The sequence below is a fragment of the Mus musculus genome, chromosome 9 (assembly GCF_000001635.26).
Source record: "Mus musculus strain C57BL/6J chromosome 9, GRCm38.p6 C57BL/6J".
In the NCBI taxonomy this organism is placed as follows: Eukaryota; Metazoa; Chordata; class Mammalia; order Rodentia; family Muridae; genus Mus; species Mus musculus.
The window spans coordinates 114,166,816-114,193,592 of NC_000075.6; the positions used below are offsets into that span (position 1 = coordinate 114,166,816).

The 26,777-nt window shown below is 40.9% G+C and overlaps 1 protein-coding gene across 5 annotated transcripts in view; it reads left to right on the forward strand.

The window, feature by feature from the left end:
• Window positions 1-25,827, forward strand: part of Gm29825 (predicted gene, 29825) — a 74,777-nt gene extending 48,950 nt beyond the window's left edge. For 2 of the 5 annotated variants that reach the window (XM_006512409.3, NM_001378688.1), the window contains 12 exons: window positions 797-910; window positions 3,159-3,220; window positions 3,925-3,946; window positions 14,893-15,006; window positions 19,400-19,467; window positions 19,919-19,943; window positions 21,396-21,436; window positions 21,856-21,880; window positions 22,097-22,168; window positions 23,046-23,102; window positions 24,504-24,634; window positions 25,560-25,827. In XM_006512409.3, the coding sequence (XP_006512472.1) occupies window positions 797-910; window positions 3,159-3,220; window positions 3,925-3,946; window positions 14,893-15,006; window positions 19,400-19,467; window positions 19,919-19,943; window positions 21,396-21,436; window positions 21,856-21,880; window positions 22,097-22,168; window positions 23,046-23,102; window positions 24,504-24,610 (707 nt within the window). In that variant the 3' untranslated portion in view covers window positions 24,611-24,634; window positions 25,560-25,827. Of the gene's footprint in view, window positions 1-796; window positions 911-3,158; window positions 3,221-3,924; window positions 3,947-14,892; window positions 15,007-19,399; window positions 19,468-19,918; window positions 19,944-21,395; window positions 21,437-21,855; window positions 21,881-22,096; window positions 22,169-23,045; window positions 23,103-24,503; window positions 24,635-25,186; window positions 25,259-25,559 lie in introns of those variants that run through there. The other 3 variants (XM_030244769.1, NM_001378689.1, XM_006512408.3) reach the window with 2 other exon arrangements.
• Window positions 25,828-26,777: the final 950 nt, after the last annotated feature.

Here is a 26,777-nt window from a genome sequence, read left to right on the forward strand (position 1 = left end):
TCAAGGAATCCCACAACTTCTTTTGGGTTGAAAGGTAGATTATACCTTCAGTTGTATCTGTCAGGGAAGATGGCCACTGATGCATGAATGCAGCTATCATTGTAACCTTGGGTGAAAAGTCAGAGGGCCTCACAGCTTCTTACGTCCCCTACATCCCACTAAGGCAATGCCATACATTGCCTGTGAGATACAGTTGATAAGAATGAAGAGTAAACAAGTGTTGTACAATGTTCTGGAATGAATGCATTCCTGAGTCCAGGCGCAGTTACTCCTATGCAGCTGAGGTCTTCTGGCCTGTCACAGACATCACAGGGCACTCCAGCAATGCCTGTGGTTTCTCCTATAGTGTACACTAAAGAGATTGATCTGTTCTAGCCTAGTGAGTCTCATGGGAAGTCCTTCTCCACCAACTAAGAAGGAAGTCTTTGTGTTGTAGTGAACAGTTGGTGGCTGAAGGCATTGCATGGGTGTGGCTGTGTGCTTGTGGCTCTAAGAAGGGTTAGAGTGATGCCCATTGGGCAGCACACTCACACAGCATGCTCAGTCGTGTGGCTCTTCCTTCTGTGTTTCCATATCCATCTATATTTAGGCTTTATCTAGGATTCCTGTGATGTCCATTCAATGCCTAACTCCTTGTACATGACATGCAGTGATCCTCCTGAAGCACCAGTCTCACTCTGATGACTGTACCTGGAACAAGCAGTCAGATCAAAGGCACAAATACTCAGTAGTTGTTAGTTTGCTTGAGTTTTCTACCAAAAGGTGACAAAACTTCATCTTTTTAATGTATTCCTAGTTTCTGCACTATTAAAAAGAGTTGAAGAGAAGCAAGCTATGGCCCCTCCAGAGGTTTGTGGACCACAAGTCTGTAACATTCCTTCGCCTAAAACAAATGTCAGGCATGATAAAGGTACTGTGTGAATTCTAATTATCTATACTGGTTGATAATTTTTTTGTCTCATATGTCAATGTATAGAAAAGTTTAAGGCTTTTTTTCCTATGGAAACAATGCTGATATATCTATGTCTTTAATTGAAATACAACCACAGAGTTTAAAAATGCATTCAGTTTTTGGTCTCTCATTCAATAGCATGAACCAGTTCAAAGCTGAAGCACATCTTGCCTGAGTCGGGAGCTTTTTCCCTGTAGAGACAGGATTTGGTGACTTGCCCTCTAGTGCTTTCTCTCCTATGAGAGTGATGTAAATTGATTGTAGCAGATCTTTCTAAAGAGTGACCTGGTATAGGTCCAGTGACCCATGATTGAGGGTTGAAATCAAACCAGGTACCAGAATGCCTCATCTTAATCAAGTGGCAAAGATCCCAGAAATGGTCAGGTTACACCTGTGTTTGGAGATGAGAGTGTGGGGACAATATCTGTAAGGATGGGGAAAGGAGAGGTTTGTGTACTTTTCTACTTACCGGTGCACACTGCTCATGGTGCCTGGGGTGCTCTGCTTTACTTGCCATCGTGTTGCTTGTACACAGTTTTCCCCAGACTACCGTGATACTACCAAACACCCAGGATTTCAAGTTCAGTGACTAGCAGTACATTTCAATTGTGTTGTGCCCTATCTAAATAATTTTTGCAGTTGTTATAAAATACCATGGAGGAAACAACGTAAAGAAGTAATATTTTATTTTTCAGTGTAATATAAGCTTACAGATCATTTACACAGGGAAGTTATGTAAATGGAAGTTTGTGGCAGAGTCACATTACAACTTGTCCAAAAAGGGGGTGGGGTGGGTGCAGATATAAACATCACAACGAAGAAATGTTATAAAGGCCAGAAAACTGTATGTTTATAAACACATAAAAGACATAGATTATCAATTTTGCTATGTACTTCTATAAAATGTGCACCATATATGACAAATTATTACAATTTACCTCTTTTTAGTCACACTTTCCAAGACCGTATCATTCTTTACCTTTGAGGGATAATTTCATATAATACAAGTCTCCACTTTAAAATAGTTGTGTACAGAAAACAACAGACTGTGCAGATGGCGCCATGGGTAAGAACACTTGCTGTGAACACTAGCTGTGAACTACTAGTTTGAATCCCCAGCACACACACACACACACACACACACACCCCAAGAGTGGGGCATTTCTGTATACACCTGTAACCCCATCAGAGTCAGGGCCAAAAAATGGAAAATTCTGGGTTTTGCAGACTTCTAGTCTAGGTCCAGCATCTACACCTTGATTGAAGGAAGGAAGTGGGGAGACATGGAAAAGCAAGATTGTTTCAATTTACACTTAGAGAATTTAATGTGACTACTTTATTTATATAATTCTACCCCCCTTCTCCCCAGTCCAACATATCCCATGTTCTCCCTTCAAATATATGACCTCTTCAATGATAAATATCATTGCTACATAAACACTTGTGTTTATTTAATGTTGCTCTTACGTATACATGTTTAGTGCTGCTATTTGAAATCAAGCTATGAGGGAGGTTCATCCCTAGAGAAAACTGATTCATATTCCATATTCTCTCTCTCTCTCTCTCTCACTCTCTCTCTCTCTCTCTCTCTCTCTCTCTGTCTCATCACTGATTAGGCATAGCTCTTGATCCAAGGTGGTCAGTCAATAGATGCTGGCATGATGCAGGCCCTGTTTGAGCAACTGTATTAATATTTCATGTGTTTATCATCCCTTTCATGTCTAGAAGACACTATCTAGCAGCATCTATCCTGTCCTGCCATCTCTTAGAATCTTTCCACTCATCTTCCAAAATGTTACCTGAGCATTTTGACATGTAGAGGTTATCTTTTCCATGTACAGATTTAGGAACCCACAGTTTGTCCTCTGACCTCCACAGGCAAACTGAGGCACAGTGGTCCCTCCAAATGGAATACATGTGAAGACTTGTGTTTCATCTTACATGTCAAAGACCAGTTATTTTATGCTGATTTGGGTTCCTCCTATCAGGAAATGGGACAATTCTGTTACTCATACCTCTCCCTGTCTTTCTTTACTTTAATTTACGTTCAAGGGAAAGCAGTTCAGCAGCAGCCCAGCCATCCTGTTCATTAGGTCTAGTCACATGTGCTAAGTCCTTGTACTTTTATCCTCACCAAGCAAAGATGCTGCCTAAGTAGTAAGCAGTACCATGAGCTGACTGTCAATGTCTGTCCCCCTCGTCTTAGCAGAGAATGCCACTGCAGCTTCACCACTGAGCAAAGACCATACATCACAGTCTGTGACAATGGTAAGAAGGCCGTTCTTTCTATAAGATAGAAAAGTTACTTTGCTGATCTTTAGCTTAGGGAAGAAGAAGAAATAGAGTTTTATGAGCTTGTTCCTGTCTGATTAGAGCATAAAACTTTCAGTGTCGGGCAACATAGTTTGTGCACAGAAACCTTTTTATCTGAATAAAAAGTTCCTCATTAGACAAATGGTGTATAATAGTTATTTAAAAGTTATCAGGCATACCATCTATAAGAATGTGTGCTTTTCCTTAGGGGTCCGCTCCTACTTGTTTCTTGAGTCTGTCATCCAGAATGAGTTTGAGTCATTCCCCAAAACTATGTAGTGGGAAGCTTCCTGCAATGGATATTTGAATGCTGAGGGTGTAATACATTTCAAACATGAGCATTCAGGCAAATAATTGGAGCCCCCATAGAGGAATTAATCTCACAAAACAGATTATTAAGGTGGTCTGCCAACCAAAGGTGCTCTGATCATACGTTGAGTCAACATAAGCCTGCAACATATTAGTTTTTGCCACAAAGTGCATAGCCTGGGTTTTCTGTGACATCATCACATAAAGTATTATACAAGCCCTTTTTATGTTTTTTTCCTATTGTACTTTACACTGTGCTGGGTCACAAGTATAAACCAAAGAACTATGCAGACAAAGCTCAGCATGTTTTCTCATGAGCCTCAAAGTGTTTTCTTTCCTTTTAATTACAGGTGGAACCCAAAGGATTTAAATGTATGTATTATGCAATTTCTTTCTCAGGACACATTTTAGATAAGAATTGTAGAAATACTAGCTGTCTTTTGTCTGGTACACTACAGTGATATAAGATTTCTATTGGGATGAAAATTGGGAGTTAAAAGGGGGATACCTGGAGTACCCAGTCATGGCCCTGTGTCTACAGTAACTGCTTTCAACTGGAATGCCTTTAGTTTGGGAGGGGGTGGGTTCTATGCACCAGGCAGTGACGACATAGGTTTTTCCCCCGGACAGTTATCCCCGTTATACAATCCACCTCCCAGTGACAAATTTGTCAATTAAAAAAGGAAGATACACATTTTACCTACAAAAATGTGCTTTAACCTCGCCATACCAATGGGCACCAGATTTATTTCTTTGTGCAGCTTTCAGTAGAATCATAACCCAAAGTGTAGAGGTAACTCATCAGCCTCTGTAGCCATAGAGCTTAAGGAATACTCCATTAAGGGTTCAGCAATCCCTGTGCGAGTGTTCCAGCTTCCTAGCATCTGTCTCCAGTAAGCACACCTAGTGAGATACATGCACTGACAAGCACCAGCAGTCAGCAGAAGCCTGGGCAGTGCTCTTTATCTCCCTGAAGACATTCACAAGTATAGTAGATGAGAAAGTCCACATGCTCGATCAGATCAGAGAGTTTGAGTGCAGGAAGACACTACATTAAAATAAATAGGTTGAGTGTGTTTGATAACTGGACTTACAATAGAAATGGCTCATTACAGTTAGAACTGGTGAAAAGGCTCACCAGACTAGACAACATTAACAGGATCTCAAAGAGCAATGTCATGGACAATTTATGGGCAATGTCTACTAAGAACTCCAGTCAGCCCTTGGTTATTGAGCAGTGATGGATCAGTCCTTTTGTTATATATACTTCTTTAAATCTAAGCTCAAATTTGAGTTCCAATATTACTTGTATCACCGGTGGTCAGTCTTCATGCTGCCTGTTGAGTCTGAGCACTCAGTGCAACGTTATAGGCAACTCTGAGTAATATAGGCAACTCTGAGTTATACAGGCAACTCTGAGTTATACAGGCAACTCTGAGTTATACAGGCAGGTCTGAGTTATACAGGCAACTCTGAGTTATACAGGCAACTCTGAGTTATACAGGCAAGTCTGAGTTATATAGGCAAGTCTGAATTATATAGGCAACTCTGAGTTATATAGGCAAGTCTGAGTTATATAGGCAACTCTGAGTTATATAGGCAACTCTGAGTTATATAAGCAACTCTGAGTTATATAGGCAAGTCTGAGTTATATAGGCAACTCTGAGTTATATAGGCAACTCTGAGTTATATAGGCAAGTCTGAGTTATATAGGCAAGTCTGAGTTATATAGGCAAGTCTGAGTTATATAGGCAAGTCTGAGTTATATAGGCAACTCTGAGTTATATAGGCAAGTCTGAGTTATATAGGCAACTCTGAGTTATATAGAAAGTCTGAGTTATATAGGCAACTCTGAGTTATACAGGCAACTCTGAGTTATACAGGCAACTCTGAGTTATACAGGCAAGTCTGAGTTATATAGGCAAGTCTGAGTTATATAGGCAACTCTGAGTTATATAGGCAAGTCTGAGTTATATAAGCAAGTCTGAGTTATATAGGCAACTCTGAGTTATATAGGCAACTCTGAGTTATACAGGCAACTCTGAGTTATACAGGCAAGTCTGAGTTATACAGGCAAGTCTGAGTTATACAGGCAAGTCTGAGTTATACAGGCAACTCTGAGTTATACAGGCAAGTCTGAGTTATACAGGCAACTCTGAGTTATATAGGCAAGTCTGAGTTATACAGGCAACTCTGAGTTATACAGGCAAGTCTGAGTTATACAGGCAAGTCTGAGTTATACAGGCAAGTCTGAGTTATATAGGCAACTCTGAGTTCTATAGGAAAGTCTGAGTTCTATAGGCAAGTCTGAGTTATATAGGCAAGTCTGAGTTATATAGGCAACTCTGAGTTATATAGGCAACTCTGAGTTCTATAGGCAAGTATGAGTTATATAGGCAAGTCTGAGTTATATAGGCAACTCTGAGTTATATAGGCAACTCTGAGTTCTATAGGCAAGTATGAGTTATATAGGCAAGTCTGAGTTATATAGGCAAGTCTGAGTTATATAGGCAACTCTGAGTTATATAGGCAAGTCTGAGTTATATAGGCAAGTCTGAGTTATATAGGCAACTCTGAGTTATATAGGCAAGTCTGAGTTATATAGGCAAGTCTGAGTTATATAGGCAACTCTGAGTTATATAGGCAACTCTGAGTTATATAGGCAAGTCTGAGTTATATTGGCAACTCTGAGTTATTTAGGCAACTCTGAGTTATACAGGCAACTCTGAGTTATACAGGCAAGTCTGAGTTATACAGGCAAGTCTGAGTTATACAGGCAACTCTGAGTTATACAGGCAACTCTGAGTTATACAGGCAAGTCTGAGTTATACAGGCAACTCTGAGTTATACAGGCAAGTCTGAGTTATACAGGCAACTCTGAGTTATACAGGCAAGTCTGAGTTATACAGGCAACTCTGAGTTATACAGGCAAGTCTGAGTTATACAGGCAACTCTGAGTTATACAGGCAAGTCTGAGTTATACAGGCAACTCTGAGTTATACAGGCAAGTCTGAGTTATACAGGCAAGTCTGAGTTATACAGGCAAGTCTGAGTTATATAGGCAACTCTGAGTTCTATAGGCAAGTATGAGTTATATAGGCAACTCTGAGTTATATAGGCAAGTCTGAGTTATATAGGCAACTCTAAGTTATATAGGCAACTCTGAGTTCTATAGGCAAGTATGAGTTATATAGGCAACTCTGAGTTATATAGGCAACTCTGAGTTATATAGGCAAGTCTGAGTTATATAGGCAAGTCTGAGTTATATAGGCAACTCTGAGTTATATAGGCAACTCTGAGTTATATAGGCAAGTCTGAGTTATATAGGCAACTCTAAGTTATATAGGCAACTCTGAGTTCTATAGGCAAGTCTGAGTTATATAGGCAACTCTGAGTTATATAGGCAACTCTGAGTTATATAGGCAAGTCTGAGTTATATAGGCAACTCTGAGTTATATAGGCAACTCTGAGTTATATAGGCAAGTCTGAGTTATATAGGCAACTCTGAGTTATATAGGCAAGTCTGAGTTATATAGGCAACTCTGAGTTATATAGGCAACTCTGAGTTATATAGGCAAGTCTGAGTTATATAGGCAACTCTGAGTTATATAGGCAACTCTGAGTTATATAGGCAACTCTGAGTTATATAGGCAACTCTGAGTTATATAGGCAAGTCTGAGTTATATAGGCAACTCTGAGTTATATAGGCAACTCTGAGTTATATAGGCAAGTCTGAGTTATATAGGCAACTCTGAGTTATATAGGCAACTCTGAGTTATATAGGCAAGTCTGAGTTATATAGGCAACTCTGAGTTATATAGGCAACTCTGAGTTATATAGGCAAGTCTGAGTTATATAGGCAACTCTGAGTTATATAGGCAACTCTGAGTTATATAGGCAAGTCTGAGTTATATAGGCAACTCTGAGTTATATAGGCAAGTCTGAGTTATATAGGCAACTCTGAGTTATATAGGCAACTCTGAGTTATATAGGCAAGTCTGAGTTATATAGGCAACTCTGAGTTATATAGGCAACTCTGAGTTATATAGGCAACTCTGAGTTATATAGGCAACTCTGAGTTATATAGGCAAGTCTGAGTTATATAGGCAACTCTGAGTTATATAGGCAACTCTGAGTTCTATAGGCAAGTATGAGTTATATAGGCAACTCTGAGTTATATAGGCAACTCTGAGTTATATAGGCAAGTCTGAGTTATATAGGCAACTCTGAGTTATATAGGCAACTCTGAGTTATATAGGCAAGTCTGAGTTATATAGGCAACTCTGAGTTATATAGGCAAGTCTGAGTTATATAGGCAACTCTGAGTTATATAGGCAAGTCTGAGTTATATAGGCAACTCTGAGTTAAATAGGCAAGTCTGAGTTATATAGGCAAGTCTGAGTTATATAGGCAACTCTGAGTTATATAGGCAAGTCTGAGTTATATAGGCAAGTCTGAGTTATATAGGCCACTCTGAGTTATATAGGCAAGTCTGAGTTATATAGGCCACTCTGAGTTATATAGGCCACTCTGAGTTATATAGGCCACTCTGAGTTATATAGGCAACTCTGAGTTATATAGGCAAGTCTGAGGTATATAGGCAACTCTGAGTTATATAGGCAAGTCTGAGTTATATAGGCAACTCTGCGTTATATAGGCAAGTCTGAGTTATATAGGCAACTCTGAGTTATATAGGCAAGTCTGAGTTATATAGGCAACTCTGAGTTATATAGGCAACTCTGAGTTATACAGGCAAGTCTGAGTTATACAGGCAAGTCTGAGTTATACAGGCAAGTCTGAGTTATACAGGCAAGTCTGAGTTATACAGGCAAGTCTGAGTTATATAGGCAACTCTGAGTTATATAGGCAAGTCTGAGGTATATAGGCAAGTCTGAGTTATATAGGCAAGTCTGAGTTATATAGGCAACTCTGAGTTATATAGGCCACTCTGAGTTATATAGGCCACTCTGAGTTATATAGGCCACTCTGAGTTATATAGGCAACTCTGAGTTATATAGGCAAGTCTGAGTTATACAGGCAAGTCTGAGTTATACAGGCAAGTCTGAGTTATACAGGCAAGTCTGAGTTATATAGGCAACTCTGAGTTATATAGGCAAGTCTGAGTTATATAGGCAACTCTGAGTTATATAGGCAAGTCTGAGTTATATAGGCAACTCTGAGTTATATAGGCCACTCTGAGTTATATAGGCCACTCTGAGTTATATAGGCCACTCTGAGTTATATAGGCAACTCTGAGTTATATAGGCAAGTCTGAGGTATATAGGCAACTCTGAGTTATATAGGCAAGTCTGAGTTATATAGGCAACTCTGCGTTATATAGGCAAGTCTGAGTTATATAGGCAACTCTGAGTTATATAGGCAACTCTGAGTTATATAGGCAACTCTGAGTTATATAGGCAACTCTGAGTTATACAGGCAAGTCTGAGTTATACAGGCAAGTCTGAGTTATACAGGCAAGTCTGAGTTATATTGGCAAGTCTGAGTTATACAGGCAAGTCTGAGTTATATAGGCAACTCTGAGTTATATAGGCAAGTCTGAGGTATATAGGCAACTCTGAGTTATATAGGCAAGTCTGAGTTATATAGGCAACTCTGAGTTATATAGGCAAGTCTGAGTTATATAGGCAACTCTGAGTTATATAGGCAACTCTGAGTTATATAGGCAACTCTGAGTTATATAGGCAAGTCTGAGTTATATAGGCAACTCTGAGTTATATAGGCAAGTCTGAGGTATATAGGCAACTCTGAGTTATATAGGCAAGTCTGAGTTATATAGGCAACTCTGCGTTATATAGGCAAGTCTGAGTTATATAGGCAACTCTGAGTTATATAGGCAACTCTGAGTTATATAGGCAACTCTGATTTATATAGGCAACTCTGAGTTATATAGGCAACTCTGAGTTATACAGGCAAGTCTGAGTTATACAGGCAAGTCTGAGTTATACAGGCAAGTCTGAGTTATACAGGCAACTCTGAGTTATACAGGCAACTCTGAGTTATACAGGCAAGTCTGAGTTATACAGGCAACTCTGAGTTATACAGGCAACTCTGAGTTATACAGGCAAGTCTGAGTTATACAGGTAACTCTGAGTTATATAGGCAAGTCTGAGTTATATAGGCAACTCTGAGTTATACAGGCAAGTCTGAGTTATACAGGCAAGTCTGAGTTATACAGGCAAGTCTGAGTTATACAGGCAACTCTGAGTTATACAGGCAACTCTGAGTTATACAGGCAAGTCTGAGTTATACAGGCAACTCTGAGTTATACAGGCAACTCTGAGTTATACAGGAACTCTGAGTTATATAGGCAACTCTGAGTTATACAGGCAACTCTGAGTTATACAGGCAACTCTGAGTTATACAGGCAAGTCTGAGTTATACAGGCAACTCTGAGTTATACAGGCAAGTCTGAGTTATACAGGCAAGTCTGAGTTATACAGGCAAGTCTGAGTTATATAGGCAACTCTGAGTTATATAGGCAAGTCTGAGTTATATAGGCAACTCTGAGTTATATAGGCAAGTCTGAGTTATATAGGCAAGTCTGAGTTATATAGGCAAGTCTGAGTTATATAGGCAACTCTGAGTTATATAGGCAACTCTGAGTTATATAGGCAACTCTGAGTTATATAGGCAAGTCTGAGTTATATAGGCAAGTCTGAGTCATATAGGCAACTCTGAGTTATATAGGCAACTCTGAGTTATATAGGCAACTCTGAGTTATATAGGCAACTCTGAGTTATATAGGCAAGTCTGAGTTATATAGGCAACTCTGAGTTATATAGGCAAGTCTGAGTTATATAGGCAAGTCTGAGTTATATAGGCAAGTCCGAGTTATATAGGCAACTCTGAGTTATATAGGCAAGTCTGAGTTATATAGGCAAGTCTGAGTTATATAGGCAACTCTGAGTTATATAGGCAACTCTGAGTTATATAGGCAACTCTGAGTTATACAGGCAAGTCTGAGTTATACAGGCAACTCTGAGTTATATAGGCAAGTCTGAGTTATACAGGCAACTCTGAGTTATACAGGCAACTCTGAGTTATACAGGCAACTCTGAGCTATACAGGCAAGTCTGAGTTATACAGGCAACTCTGAGTTATACAGGCAAGTCTGAGTTATACAGGCAACTCTGAGTTATACAGGCAAGTCTGAGTTATACAGGCAACTCTGAGTTATACAGGCAAGTCTGAGTTATACAGGCAACTCTGAGTTATACAGGCAAGTCTGAGTTATACAGGCAACTCTGAGTTATACAGGCAAGTCTGAGTTATACAGGCAAGTCTGAGTTATACAGGCAAGTCTGAGTTATACAGGCAAGTCTGAGTTATACAGGCAAGTCTGAGTTATATAGGCAACTCTGAGTTCTATAGGCAAGTCTGAGTTATATAGGCAACTCTAAGTTATATAGGCAAGTCTGAGTTCTATAGGCAACTCTGAGTTCTATAGGCAAGTATGAGTTATATAGGCAAGTCTGAGTTATATAGGCAAGTCTGAGTTATATAGGCAACTCTGAGTTATATAGGCAACTCTGAGTTCTATAGGCAAGTATGAGTTATATAGGCAACTCTGAGTTATATAGGCAAGTCTGAGTTATATAGGCAACTCTAAGTTATATAGGCAACTCTGAGTTCTATAGGCAAGTATGAGTTATATAGGCAACTCTGAGTTATATAGGCAACTCTGAGTTATATAGGCAAGTCTGAGTTATATAGGCAACTCTGAGTTATATAGGCAACTCTGAGTTATATAGGCAACTCTGAGTTATATAGGCAACTCTGAGTTATATAGGCAACTCTGAGTTATATAGGCAACTCTGAGTTATATAGGCAAGTCTGAGTTATATAGGCAACTCTGAGTTAAATAGGCAAGTCTGAGTTATATAGGCAACTCTGAGTTATATAGGCAACTCTGAGTTATATAGGCAAGTCTGAGTTATATAGGCAAGTCTGAGTTATATAGGCCACTCTGAGTTATATAGGCAAGTCTGAGTTATATAGGCCACTCTGAGTTTTATAGGCCACTCTGAGTTATATAGGCCACTCTGAGTTATATAGGCAACTCTGAGTTATATAGGCAAGTCTGAGGTATATAGGCAACTCTGAGTTATATAGGCAAGTCTGAGTTATATAGGCAACTCTGCGTTATATAGGCAAGTCTGAGTTATATAGGCAACTCTGAGTTATATAGGCAACTCTGAGTTATATAGGCAACTCTGAGTTATATAGGCAACTCTGAGTTATACAGGCAAGTCTGAGTTATACAGGCAAGTCTGAGTTATACAGGCAAGTCTGAGTTATACAGGCAAGTCTGAGTTATACAGGCAAGTCTGAGTTATATAGGCAACTCTGAGTTATATAGGCAAGTCTGAGGTATATAGGCAACTCTGAGTTATATAGGCAAGTCTGAGTTATATAGGCAACTCTGAGTTATATAGGCAACTCTGAGTTATATAGGCAACTCTGAGTTATATAGGCAAGTCTGAGTTATATAGGCAACTCTGAGTTATATAGGCAAGTCTGAGGTATATAGGCAACTTTGAGTTATATAGGCAAGTCTGAGTTATATAGGCAACTCTGAGTTATATAGGCAACTCTGAGTTATATAGGCAACTCTGAGTTATATAGGCAACTCTGAGTTATATAGGCAACTCTGAGTTATATAGGCAACTCTGAGTTATACAGGCAAGTCTGAGTTATACAGGCAAGTCTGAGTTATACAGGCAAGTCTGAGTTATACAGGCAACTCTGAGTTATACAGGCAACTCTGAGTTATACAGGCAAGTCTGAGTTATACAGGCAACTCTGAGTTATACAGGCAACTCTGAGTTATACAGGCAAGTCTGAGTTATATAGGCAACTCTGAGTTATACAGGCAAGTCTGAGTTATATAGGCAAGTCTGAGTTATACAGGCAAGTCTGAGTTATACAGGCAACTCTGAGTTATACAGGCAACTCTGAGTTATACAGGCAAGTCTGAGTTATACAGGCAACTCTGAGTTATACAGGCAACTCTGAGTTATACAGGCAACTCTGAGTTATACAGGCAACTCTGAGTTATACAGGCAACTCTGAGTTATACAGGCAACTCTGAGTTATACAGGCAAGTCTGAGTTATACAGGCAACTCTGAGTTATACAGGCAAGTCTGAGTTATACAGGCAAGTCTGAGTTATACAGGCAAGTCTGAGTTATATAGGCAACTCTGAGTTATACAGGCAAGTCTGAGTTATATAGGCAACTCTGAGTTATATAGGCAAGTCTGAGTTATATAGGCAAGTCTGAGTTATATAGGCAAGTCTGAGTTATATAGGCAACTCTGAGTTATATAGGCAACTCTGAGTTATATAGGCAAGTCTGAGTTATATAGGCAAGTCTGAGTTATATAGGCAAGTCTGAGTTATATAGGCAACTCTGAGTTATATAGGCAACTCTGAGTTATATAGGCAACTCTGAGTTATATAGGCAACTCTGAGTTATATAGGCAAGTCTGAGTTAGATAGGCAAGTCTGAGTTATATAGGCAAGTCTGAGTTATATAGGCAAGTCTGAGTTATATAGGCAAGTCTGAGTTATATAGGCAAGTCTGAGTTATATAGGCAAGTCCGAGTTATATAGGCAACTCTGAGTTATATAGGCAAGTCTGAGTTATATAGGCAAGTCTGAGTTATATAGGCAACTCTGAGTTATATAGGCAACTCTGAGTTATATAGGCAACTCTGAGTTATACAGGCAGGGTTTGGCTGGGATGCTGCATGTGTTAAAGTACCTTCACAGTCAGGCCTTTGACTTGAAAAGTATTTGTCACAGAGAGCTAATGTGGGCAGGATGTATAGTCCAGTTGGTTTAGTGTATTCCTAGCATGTGAAAGGTCCTATTTTTGATCCCACGGACTATAATATGTGTCCATGGTGGCACACTGTGTGAGCCCAGATCTCCTGAACTGGAGTAAAGAGTAAATTCAATCTCATCCTTTTATACATTGGTATTTTAAGCCTAATCTTGGTGCAAAGGCATTCTGGAAATTAAAAAACCGCATATAATGAGTGGGCTTGAGGCAAATGCTCCCGGGAAAAGGAGGTTTTAGAAACTGGACTTTGAAGAGTCAGAATAGAGAAGGTATGGCATAAACGTAATGTACCACTTAATGTCCCACACTGTCCTTCTAGCTTCACTTTATCTGGGTTGTCCACGTAGTGGCTGAGGATGTTTGTCATCTAGAAAGCAACATGCATGCATATCATGCAAATGCCAGACCACCTTTCATGCCTTGTCATGTTGAAGACATCAAGGTTTAGTTAATATAAGAGAAATTTTGTTTTTGCCAAACCATCTCATGTGACAACTTGATTTAAAATAATTTGGAGTCTAAGTATTTCTGAGAAATATAAAAGAATCTATAATTCCTGTTGATCCAAATCATTCACTGGGAGGCATGTGATAGGTTGCAGATGTAGAAGGAAGGCCACATATTTGTACTAAGCCAGGGTTCTCCACTCCTTTTGGATAAAACTCCGATTTTGAGTCAGGCATTGAAAGATAGAGACCATCTCTCTCTCTCAAGCTGCTTCTATCAGAATTTGATCACAATGAAAAGAATATAATATAGTAGGCAAAGATGAAAAATAAGATGTTGTACAATATTCTATATTTTCCAGCTCACTTAATGCAATACCATATGTTCTCCATGACTTGTAAATGCCATGATTAAGTAAAAAATGAAAACTCAACAACAGTCATGTTTCCCGACCTGGATCCAGTGGAATACTCACTCTGAATTCAGTCACCAGAGTCTAGCTTAATTCCTCTGGTATTTAACAAACCTCATTTCTGACAAACATCTGATATTTAACAAACAAAGAGCATTTCTGCTCTACGTGAACATTTCCTTATGTTTTACCATGTAGGGTTATCTTTGAAACCTGAAATCCTCATGGGAAATCCTTCTGAAACTTACATTGTTTGAGAGAAAGCATGGAGAAAAGAATAATTATATGAGCAACGTTGCATAGTTGTGTTTCTCAGATGGATATGGCTCCCATCTTGTTCCATGCACATAACGCACTCAAGGCCTGCTGCTCTTGCTGTGTTGTCATAGCCACACAAGTGTAGCTGTTGCCTAAGGTGTCTGTGTAGTGCTTAATCACAAAACGCAGGGACTTTCCTGAAGCACCATCCTGATGCTGATGATTAACTGGAAACAGGGAATGAGGTCATTTTGACAAACACACAAGCATGATTAATTTTCTGTTTTGCTGCCATAAAGCTAACCTAACTCTCCCTGTTGTGAATGTATTCCCAGTTTCTTCAGTCTTTAGAAAATTTTATAGGACGGACTCAAGTCCCCCCCAGGCTCCGGAGAAACCTTCAGCCCTTAAAGGTGCATCCAAAGAAACCCAACCAACTATTAAAACAGGTACTGTAAATACTGAGGATTTGCTTCAGTTATCTGTAGTAGTTGATTATCCTAGGTACCTTATGTAAAACTGAACAGATTTAGCATGTTTTAATAAGTGAAAAATGCTAATGTATCTATCTCTCAGTAGAAATGCAACCCTAAAATCTACAAATGTACCTAATCTCACTTCAGCTCTCATTGAATAACATGAACTAGAGGAAAGCCGAGGCACATGTTGGATAGGCCAGTGTGCTTCACCTGATGTAGGCAGGACCAGGTGAGCCACTCTCGGTACTGCTTGCCCCCACATGTGAGTGATCCATGTGGATTAGATCTGAAGAGTAGAGGTGAATTATATAAAAATCCTTCGTGGTCAGATTGAGTGGAAGAGGGTCCCAGCAGTGGTCATGTTACACTCTGTGTTTGGGAGAATGACAGAGTGGGAAAGAAATCGTAAGGACAAGGAAAACGGAAAGTTTCTCTGATTTTCCTCTTTCAGAGGCATAAGGATAAGCAGTAGATGTCTATGGAAATGATACCTAAATTATTTTCCACCCCCTTTAAAAAATACTTTGAGAAAAACAACCTAGAGATGAAAGGTTTATTTTGCCCCTTAACTTGAGAATGCGGAGCATCTATAAAGAGAGAGGAGCCCAAAGTGGTGTCACGTTATAACCACAGGTCAATGTTTAGACCTGTTTCAAGGGCACCCAGAGAATGGCATAGCTAAAGTGGCAGAAAGACTTTTGAGCTTGGCCTGGGAAATAAAGGTCAACTGTGTGATTTTTAGTTCCTTTGTAGTCTCATCACCTCACCCTGCACTAACTGGCATGTAACATGACTAAGGCAATGGAGATTAGAGAGCTGGCCCTGTCTTACAACCACTGATCTAGTGGGTGGGGAAGAACCTTGACTTGGTCCAGCTTTGGGCATTTTTTTTCATGCATTCTGAGATCAATATATCAGATGCAGAGGGTGGACTTGATAGTTCCCATGAACTAGTAGCATCCATGTACCAGGGCTTAGGGACATGATTTCAGCCCTCCTAGGATCTATCTGGACATTGCCTGTCTATCTTCTATGCTTTAATGTACTTGTATATTTCACTCTAAGAATAAGAAGTCCGTTTCCTCCAAACATCTTCAGTAGGTTTAAGGAGGTACATCTGGTTCTCGTGCATTCTCATTGTGTACTGCTAGCTTTGGTCATCTGTGTAATTTGAATAGATTCTGTCTTCACTGTAATCTTGGGGGCTCCTGCTTCTAAGCAGTTTGCTCCATGACGACCCAGTCCTCTCCTCCAGCCCACGCTCTTCACTCTGCTAACACCTTATAAGCTCTTTCTCTGTCCTTCTCTAACATCTTCCTCCTGATCAGTACCACCTTGACTCTGAGCTCTGTGCCTGGCAATACATGGGATCTTGGGCTTCCTTAGCATCTGGAGAGAGACAGAGACAGAGACAGAAATAGAGACAGAGATAGAGACAGAGGGGAGAGAGATAGAGACAGAGAGAGAGAGAGAGAAGAGAGGAGAGGAGGGGAGGGGAGGGAGAGGGAGAGGGGAGGGAGAGGGGAGGGAGAGGGGAGGAAGAGAAGAGAAGAGAAGAGAAGAGAAGAGAAGAGAAGAGAAGAGAATGGCCTGGTGTAGTGGCACACACTTTTCATCCTAGCACTTGGGAGGCAGAGGCAGGTGTATCTCTGAGTCCAAGGCTAGCCTGGTCTACAGACCGAGTTCCAGGACAGCTACACAGAAAAATCCTGCCTTGAAAGGACAGTAAGAAAAGAAAAACAAAAACTAATCCAAAGAACTCTAAAGTATACTAGATGTCCTACAAATACTATAGCATCCAGAAACATGTTTATTATAAATAAATAAAATGGATGATTCATTTTTTAATTCCACAAAATGTATGTAGAATGTTAAAAATCAAAATATTTTTCTATTTACAAACACCCTGGATATGTGGTGTTTGACATTAGAAATACATGACACCATCATTCTATGCAGATAATGTTCTGAAAGAAGAGCATTTGACATGAAAGCAATGGGACCTGAGTCTGAATCAATAAGACACACATAGAAAGAGCAGACAGATATGTCTGTGCTTATAACCATAGCACTGTCTGTGGTAGGGACAAGAGCACATCTCTGCCAGTCTAACTTGAGCTTCAGTGAGAGACCCTGCTGAAGGGAAGAAATCAGAGAAGTGAACAACACAGCAGACTAGTGGATACTTTCTTGTGGCCTCCAGGAAAATGGGCACAGGCAGGTACTCACTCAAAGGCATGGATATACCACAAGCTGAGGATACTTACATGCCCACGTACACATGGACTCAAGGACACTGAACTTTAAACATATTTTAGTTTGATGTTTCTTTGGTATATAAATCCTTTGCCTACCTATGTTTATGTGTATGCACCTTGTGAGTGCCTCGTGCAGCCAGAGGTCAGAGGACAGGTCAGATCCTCTAGAACTAAAGTTGCAGATGAACATGAGCCACCATCTAGATTCTGGGAATCAAAACCAGCTAACTTGCAAAAGCAACAATTGTTTTTAACCTCTCAGCCATCTCTCCAGCTCCTAGCACTTGGTTGCTTATATGGCAACACATGGCTTCTGAGATACTCTAATCCCTGTATAGAGTAACTCAAAAGTATACTCTTTTCTATGAACATTTGTGTGTACATTTAAACTTATAATTTTTGATTTAGCCTTTTCACACATCTTTGGTGCTATCCCACCTCTGTCCTACCTGGCCATCCTTCTCCCGCTCAGATCACACTCTCCATTTTACCTCCATATCACCTGCCCCCTTGAATATCTGTCTACCAATTAATTCTGCCTTTCCATGCTCCTAGACTTTACAAGTTCTCCAAAGTAAACACACAAATGCTAAATTTCACACTAAAATAGGATGGGTGTTATGATAATGTCCTTTTAAAGCTACCATTTTAAAAATTGGAGTCTTATTAGCACATTTCTGCATATGGCCATATTTCCTGTTCTCAAATATATCTTAATGGTTTTTGTAAACAAGACATTGCTATAAAATGAATGGTTTTGTCTACTTTGAAATTAGTGTTTGAAATCTTACATTTTTAGTGACTTTCTGAATGAATTTAGAATAATTATTCTCTTTCACGAAGTGTGTCCACGGCTTTCGAATAAGTTTTAACTGTATAGAAACAATGAGTATCCTAGACTTTATTCTGGAACTGTGTTGCTCAGTTGGGGGGTATCTTCAATACACCAGAGAGTATAGAATTCTAAGCACTACCTTCCTATCTGAAGATAGCTTCAATATCAATGGGAAAGACATAAAGCTTCATGTCTTGGCTGTACTTAGAAGAGTCTCTCTCTGTCTCTCTCTGTCTCTCTGTCTCTCTGTCTCTCTCTCTCGTGAGTGTGTGTGAGTGTGTGGGTGTGTGTGCATGTGTGCATGTGTGCATGTGTGTCTGTGTGTCTGTGTATGTGTGTGTGTATGTACATTGTCCTCCACGATTGTGGGTTTTAGATTGTCAGAAGAATGTGGGAAGCATGTAGGTCATCCCCACACTATTCATTTCATTGTGATTTCATTCTATGGAATGTTTGCCTCTGAGGAAACCCCCAGAAAAACATGGTCAGTCCATGCTTTCAGCAGCAGATTCCTTGGGAAAATTCTTTTCTCGTCCAAGGACAGAAATTATGTAGCTCTATTGCTCCACTCTGAAACTAATGTCTGCTCCAGAGAAAAGCTTTGCAGTAACCCCACCTCGGTCCTGCTCCAACACAATTTCTAAGGTCGTCCTTTCCCTGGTTATATGACTGTCCCTTTGTAGTCCATGCACTGAGCTGAGGAGTGGAGCATGACACCACTGAAGGTTAAATGCCATGTAGTTCATTGTACTTGAGTACCCACCTTCTGGGTTGCTGTGAGCCTCAATGGTTGCCAGGATTCTGGGTTACCCAGATGTACTGCAGAGTGGAGACATTTTCATAGTCTTTACTTTCTTATGTTCACCGCTGCCACTCTATAAGCCATATTCCATTGGGTACCCTGGATTATCTGATCATCAAGAGATTATCCTTGAGAGTTCGTACGAGATGCAACCTAGCATAAGTTTAAACTCATATTTTTGGTCTTAGAAGACCAACTCTCTGGTCTAAAAGTGATTTATATGAGTAAGAGACTTGAAACATTGGAAGACTTTCTTGCTCTCATCCTTTGCTATCATCATAGTTCAAGTGTTCCATTTTCCTCTCTTCCTTGCTCCTCATTGACTCAGTGCATTCACTGAGGTTGCTCCAGTAGCCACTCAATCTAGCCTTTACAGCACAGACATCCTGTTGTATAAGTTAAGCCGTGTTCTCTAAGGAAGCCATGGCCCAAAGCCACCAGCGGTTAACCGTTACTCTGTCTTCCTAGGAAGTCAGTGTACACCTGAAATTAAAGAAATATTTTGTAAAAAAGAAGAGTTTGAATATCATGATGAGGTAAGGTGACTTTTCTTTGGCTAAAATAGAAATGTTTCTGTCTGAATTTCCTATTTCATTTGAGTTTGGCTCTCAAAATATGGTAGCATTGTTATGCATACTATGCTCTGTTTTCTGGAATGATAGAATAGTCCCTTATCAATAAAAGCCTTATGGGGAAAGAGCTTTTGTGAATGGCACAGTCAGGTCCAGGATGGATGCTATCACTCATCCCTCTTGGAAATGATGTTCTTCCTTGAATTAACTACTTTGCAGTTGATGACTGAACGGGAGTGAAAGATGCATCATTCACGAAAAGATGTGGGTTTGTCACAGATATATCTTATCTCTTCTGCCATCTATTAATGTTGGCAGTACCATGCTTTTTCAGTACTAAGGAAGAGAAATAAAGACATGTGCCTACAAGTCACATGGAGTTGCCCACATAATGTCTTTTTTTCTGTAATTTCAGGGGTCCTGGGAAGAATACCAAAGCTGTAAGTATTATTTAACCCCTTGCTGAGAAAGAAAATGTAATTGCTAACATAGGTCTGGCATCTCTTACTGGCTTCTCTTTGATGGGCCAACCAACTTGTTATTTCTGGAAGCAAGTCAACATGTTGTTTTTTGGGCTTTTGTTTTGTTTTATTTTATTTTATTTTTTAAGGTTCTTCTAGATATTCTTTTATAGTCAAGTTTCTGCTTAGGTTTCCGTGAGACTGTGTACACAGAGAATGCTGGGGGTTGTGTGCTTCAGTGGCCTGTGATTTTGAGTGTATGAGATTCTGTGTGGTGTCATGGTTTATGGGAGACATAGTTCACACTTTAATTGAAATTTATAGTTTATTATCTCATTGGTCTGCTTGGCATTTGTGCCTGGATATTGTTATCATCCTTGCTTCAGAAAACAGCCTAAGAATTCCTGACTCTCAAAACTGTATACAGAGGGAAAGTGAAAACATGAGTCCGTTCATGCTGTGGAATGCCCTTTCTCCCTTGGTTGAGCCTTAAATTCATTTAAGAAGTACTGAAGACAATAGCATCATGGCTGACAGTGCAGCATGTGGTTCAGAGGTGCTGCCCATCCATGAAGAGTTGTGTCTGCTGTCCAGTTGACTGCATATGTAAACTAAGATTTTGCCACAGATGCTTGACAGCATTCATGTGAACAGTCCGAAGACTCCCTGCTGTGTCTGGTCCTTTTTACACAGTCCTTTGAAGTTAAAAGCATGAAGGACCCTAAGGTGGCTATATCAGTAGGTTTTGGACTTGTTGTAGAAGTTGACCTGAAACATAAAAATAAAATTAATCAAGTACTATAGTACACTTGATAATAGCACTGTGAGAAATAAGATTTTCCAAACTAGCTTGCCAATCACCAAGGAAAGATTTAGTTGAAAAGTCCTGGGAAATTCTGAAAACCACCTGCTAGTGACACAGATCTAGTGTTAACAATTACACATACTGAGCTTTAAAACTTTTTTTAAATTAAATCATGTCATTTTTCTTTTTTCTCTTTCTGACCATCATCATACTGCCTACCTTGTTCTCTCTCAAATTCATGTCTTCTGAACACCATTCGTGTGGTGTGTGTGTGTGTGTGTGTGTGTGTGTGTGTGTGTGTGTGTGTAATGTATGTATGTATGGGTCTCCTGTTTGGTTTAAAAACATCAACTAATCAGCTCTGAAAACTTATATGCAAATAAGCAAAGTGTGGATCAGCTGGATTTCTTTTGTATTGTTTACAGGGGTTTTAGTTAAGGAGCAAGGATCATAGGTATCATTTTGTTCTGGTTTTGCCCCTCTTTTGAACATCCTTCTACAGTGGAGAATGGACTCAAAGCAGTCCAAGTTATCTCCATATACTCATATGCAAATTGAGAATGTTCCCTGGGGCTTTTATAATCGCTAGTTATTAACAACCTGACAGATACTCTGTTTTATCCTAGATTTCCCACATGGTATCCATGTTCCAGATTCAAGACAAACCGTAAGAATGCCTTTGTTCATCTTCTATAGAAATGCAGGTCTAATGGTATTCCAATTGTGTTGCTTTTTGAAAATTGGTTTTCTCTGTGGAATTCAGAGAATTGTTTGTTTATTTGTCTGTTTTACCAGTGGATCTCCAGCTTTCTGGTGTGATGGCCATCACTATATTCATTAAAATTGAACCACAGAGGCAGTTCCCTCAAATATGACTGTTCCTGATCTATTAAGGATTGTGTGCCTGCAATATAAATGGGCTGGAAGGTTCACTGTTGGAAAGACTCTTTCCATCTTTACCTGTGTCATTTGCAGCACCATACGATATATGTCTATTGTTCTCTAAATCATCCAGAGAAACCCAGGCCATTGTGACATATATAATATGAGCCAATCCTGACAATACTTTTCTTTTTATTGTTGCAGATTGCTTCCACCCTGATAGGGAGTTGTAAGTATCTGAAATCCCTCCCTTGTTCAGGAAATATCTTAGTGTTTCATTTCTGAGAAACCTCACTCCAGGTCCCTGTTGGGAAGAAGGGTTGAAGGTTAAATGAGAGATATTGATTCTGCCATTGACTCTCCATGGAAAATCCCAAGCAGAACTGGGATTAATTTCAAGCCAGTGTGACTTCATGTGGCACACTCTGTTCTGATTTTCTTGCAGGTATAGCCGAGGTGGGAGATACAGATATGGAAAAAGAACAAAATACTCTGGATAGTACAGAGAATTTTCCTGGTAAGTAACAGAATGCCCTGAGGAGATCAACAGGAAAGGGGCTCATGAAGCAGTTGGGTTGTACATTCTGCTTGCCAGGCTGAGGCAGTGGGAAAGGCATCAGTGAGATGTAGGTTGGTTTGATTCTCCTTCTAGCTGTAATGGTAACATATAGAAGCAAAGCACAGCAAGCCCCACTGGCAATTAAAGATGAGGCAGGGGAGTTGGGGGAATAGCTTTTTAAGCAAGAGCACTGACTGCTCTACCAGAGGACTGAGATTCTAATCTCAGCACCCCACGTTGCTTCTTACATCCATCCATAAAGCCAGTTCCAGCGTATCTGAAGACCTCCTCTGGTCTTGATTTGCACTGCATGCATATGGTACACAGGCACTCATATGCAGGCAATACAGCTGAAATAAATTTAAAAATAAAAGCATTCTCCCTGCCTCTGATGATACCAAAGCTCCAAGCCTTTCATTGTAATTAGGAGATCTCCTTGTGCAATGCTTGTTTGACATCTGGCATTCACTTCTGATTGTTGATTTATGATAGAACTATCAGTGGAGTACAACTCTATAGTCACTGATATGAACCTGAATACAAAGGTCATGAAGTGGGGGCCCAATAATGCCGAAGAAGGAAATCCTCTTCCAGCTGGTCCTGCAGGATTTATCACAGCACCTCTATGGTCCTCTCTTGCCTGTTAAGTCTCTCTATAAAGGGCACTCTATGAAGGGTGAATGGAAGAGTGAGTGGTCTGGCCTCACTGTAGCACCCTCTGTAACATGAGGAGTCCAGGAGCCAGTGGAAAGTTGAAGCTAATCTGGTGTGAACCAATGTGGCTATATCTTCTGCAGGCAGAGGTGAGTGAGCCACTCTGTTTATTTTCTTGCAGAAGCCATAGAAGTCCAGCAGTGGGAATTGAGAAAAACATCGAACACTGTTGCTCCTGGTAGGTAACTGCATTCTCAGTCTATACTGTCATATGGGGAAGGTGTCAGAAGGGGAAAAGCATAGAGGGAAGGATAGATATATGTGAGCTCATTACCAGCCTGTGCTCTTCACACTAAACTGACCTGTAGGGTGAATGGGTCAAAGAACATGTTGACACCTGCATTGGAAACTCTGGCCTAGTACTTGAACTCTGGTCCAGCTATGACCTCCTTTTCAGACATCCCTAGTTCAGAGTGTGCACATATATTCCCAGGATTTAAAAGGCATGGCCACTTGTATTTTCTTTCCAGTGTCCTTTCTGGCTTTATCCTCCTACCTGTGTCTGGACCTCATTTTCCTGCCTTGTCTCATCAGATCTCCTTAGTTTGTCTTCCTGTGTGTCACATCTTTCCTCTGAGCTCTCTGGGACTTTTGTGTACTTCATGTTTAGTACATTTCTCACCTGTCTTCTCTTGTCTAGAGTATGAATCAATGGAGAGTATATTCACCAACGTCTTCTGTGAAACCCTGCAGTGGGGTCAGGTTTTTCTTTATTGAGAAATATGTATGTATGTATGTATGTATGTATGTATGTATGTATGTATGAATGTTTGTCTGGCTGTCTGACTGTCCTGTATTCTACTTTGGATGCATTGACTCTGCCTGTGTAAACTCAAGGAGGACTCCTCCTTCTGATTAATATGTCCACAGAGATGCAGGAGCCCACCTCATAGGCCACATTGTCTGAACACCCTAATTCTGTCTTTTATCCACAGTCTTGTCCACCCTCTTGGTGCCTAGCAATCCATAAAACCCTTCTACCTTGTTATGGATTCTGCTAACTGGCCAGCAGCTATGACGTATCCATCTAATATGTGGTTCCCTGCATTCCTTCCCATTTTGTGCCTATGTTTATTCAGTTGTACTCTTCCCTTGAAATTTGGCCTCACTTGAATCCCATAAAAATTTCACAGGACAGCCAAAAACAAGTGGGAAGTGTATACAATGGGACATTGCTTAGGGACATGCCCAGTAAGATATAGTTGAATCTTACCAGATCATCTGCTTCATGCCTTCCCTGTGGAACAGTGGGGAAAGGTTGTATTTGCCTCACTGGGGAAAGCCGGGGAGCTGAACAGAGTGGGGACAGGGTTGCTGGTCACAGCACAATCAGCAAGAAAAGCATTGTTTCTGATGTAAGAGGAGACCCAAAGGGAACATCCAAAAGTTGCAATCAACAAAATAACAACCAATAGAATTTTTTCCCAGACACTGTTGATATAAGAAAGGTAGGGTATGTGTTTGAAGTCACTCACCTAGTAAGGTCAACTTGATCCTTGCAAGAAATACCCAACAGGGTCCCAGAGCTTTGTGCCACAACTCATTTACTAATTTGAACCTATTTCTACTCTATTTCCAGCTGTCAATGTATTATTTTTAGCACCACCAACATCTTCGGATGACGAAGAGTATTATACACCCATAAAAAGAAAGAAGAGGAGGAAAAAGAGGAGGCGCTATTACTAAGCGAAAGCCTCCATTATTGCTCCAGTAAGTACAGCACACCCAGAGGCTTCAGGAACTTGAAAAGCATTGAAAGGGGTTAGGGGGAGTGCACAGAGAAACAGAAACAGAGACAGACGTTCTGAGCCTCCAGTTTACCAGGATAAAGAATTGCTGTATCAAAACCTTGTAGAGTTGTCAGGAGATATTGAGAAAAGAAGGATGGTTGCAGGGTGGGGGGCTGATGGTGAGGGTTTGGGGTTTGGAAGGACAATGTTAACAAGATAGAACAGCAGTCTGAGGTACAAATCCCAAGGTGGGAAGGAATCCGGCCTCCAAGGAAACCAACAGAACATGGGAAGTCCCCATGGAGGGTTTCTTACTTAGGGTCACCATTGCTGTGATGAAACACCATACAAAACTTGGGAAGGACAGGGTTTATTTGGCTTACATAGCCTTAATCACAGACCGTTGAGAGAAGCCAATTCAGGAACTCAAACAGTGATGGAACCTGGGGGCAACATTGATGCAGAGGCCATAGAGGACTCCTGCTTACTGCTCCTTAATGGCTTACACAGCCCACTTTCTTATATAATACAGGATCATGAGCCTATGGATGGCCCCAAACACAATATGCTGAGCTCTCTCACATCAATCACTAAGAAAATGACCTGTAAGTTTGCCTCCAGCCTGGTCTTGTAGAGGTAATTTCTCCACTGAGGCGCCCTCCTCTCAGATGCCTTTAGCTTGTGTCAAGTTGACATTAAAATAGCCAAGACTAAGGTCATGAGAGTGGAAGGCAAATACATAAGTCATGAAGTACCATGAGGTTGGTGGTACTAATCATGTCAAAGAATATATAAATGGCATCAAGAGTCAGAGTGGGGAAGTAGGGCTGAAAGGTTGAGAGTGGAGAAACCTTGCCATGCAAGACTCAATAACACTCAGTATAGTGTATCCTTCTTCATCCTAGGCAGGCTGGTTCAGACCATTCACCACTGGGGCAGGACCACCTGCTGTGCTGCTTCTCATCTCTCTCCTTTGATGTGACACTGCCTGCCCCCTGCCTGAGGCCACACCCGGTTCTCCAAGATTTTCTGGAATTATCAGCAAACTGTGAACTTAGGAGTTTCTGCTAAAAGGCCATTCTGACCCCTTAACAAGAAACTTGGAGTGACTGGGGGTGGGCTTCCCTCTTTATAAAGTACAGGCATTATTAAACATTTGAGCCTTGATCAGAATCCTGTCTTGGTTCCATCTCTCTCTCTTCTGCCTAGTTTCCCTTTCTTTCAGTTCCAGGTTGTGTCCCAGGCTCGAACCCAAACATGAGAGCCGCAAGCTGGCCCCAACAATTTGCTGTCCCACCCAGGGCCAGGGAAAGGCAGAGGACACTGGAAGAAACACTGCTGGTTTGGAGCTCCATGGACGAAGAAAAGAATTAAAGAAAATTCGTACTGGGGAAGCCACAGGCAAAAGGTTGCTAAGGCGTGGTTCGGGCTAAGCTGGAACAGCGCTAAACCCGAAATCCTTTTGAGGTCATTTCTTTGTTTCATGTCAGGTAACTTCTAGGTACTTTGCCTGCTGTGAATTCCTAACCCCTTTATTTTCTGTATTTTTTGGCCAGCAGGCTGCTGACTGCTGTGGGGCAGGGCCTTTGACCACACAGCTTTCCCTGATCATGGTGACAAGGGAGACCACGAGAAAGCAGGCCGTTTTGTAGTGAACTCAGGGGAAGGCCTTGCTCATCATTGCCCCCATGAGCCTCCGCCTGTCCCTGCCAGGGTAGCCATCCTATTCCCACTAAGTTTCGGGGTGCTCCGCAGCCCTCCCTTAGGTTTCCTAAACTACAACAGATTGGGCCACCTTCAGCCTCTTCCACCTGAGAAGAAGGCCGAGGTGGTGGCGGCGGTGGCAGCAGGAGCTGAAGGTGGCACCAATAAAGGCATGCACGCGCTGCTGCTTCAGAGATGCTGGGCTCAGCATCAGGTCGAAATCTAGAGTCCTTTCAGAGTGGTTCTGCACACCATGGTGGAGGTCGGCCTAGAGTCAGCTCAGGCAGGGTCGAGAAGGACGGGGGCAAATACCCCCCCCAGGTGCCTGGTGGGTGTGGGTCCAGGGAAAACGGAGCCACGACAAGGCAGGTGGGCGGGGCCGAGGTGGCACTCACCTCAAAGCACAGTTTCAGCATCCT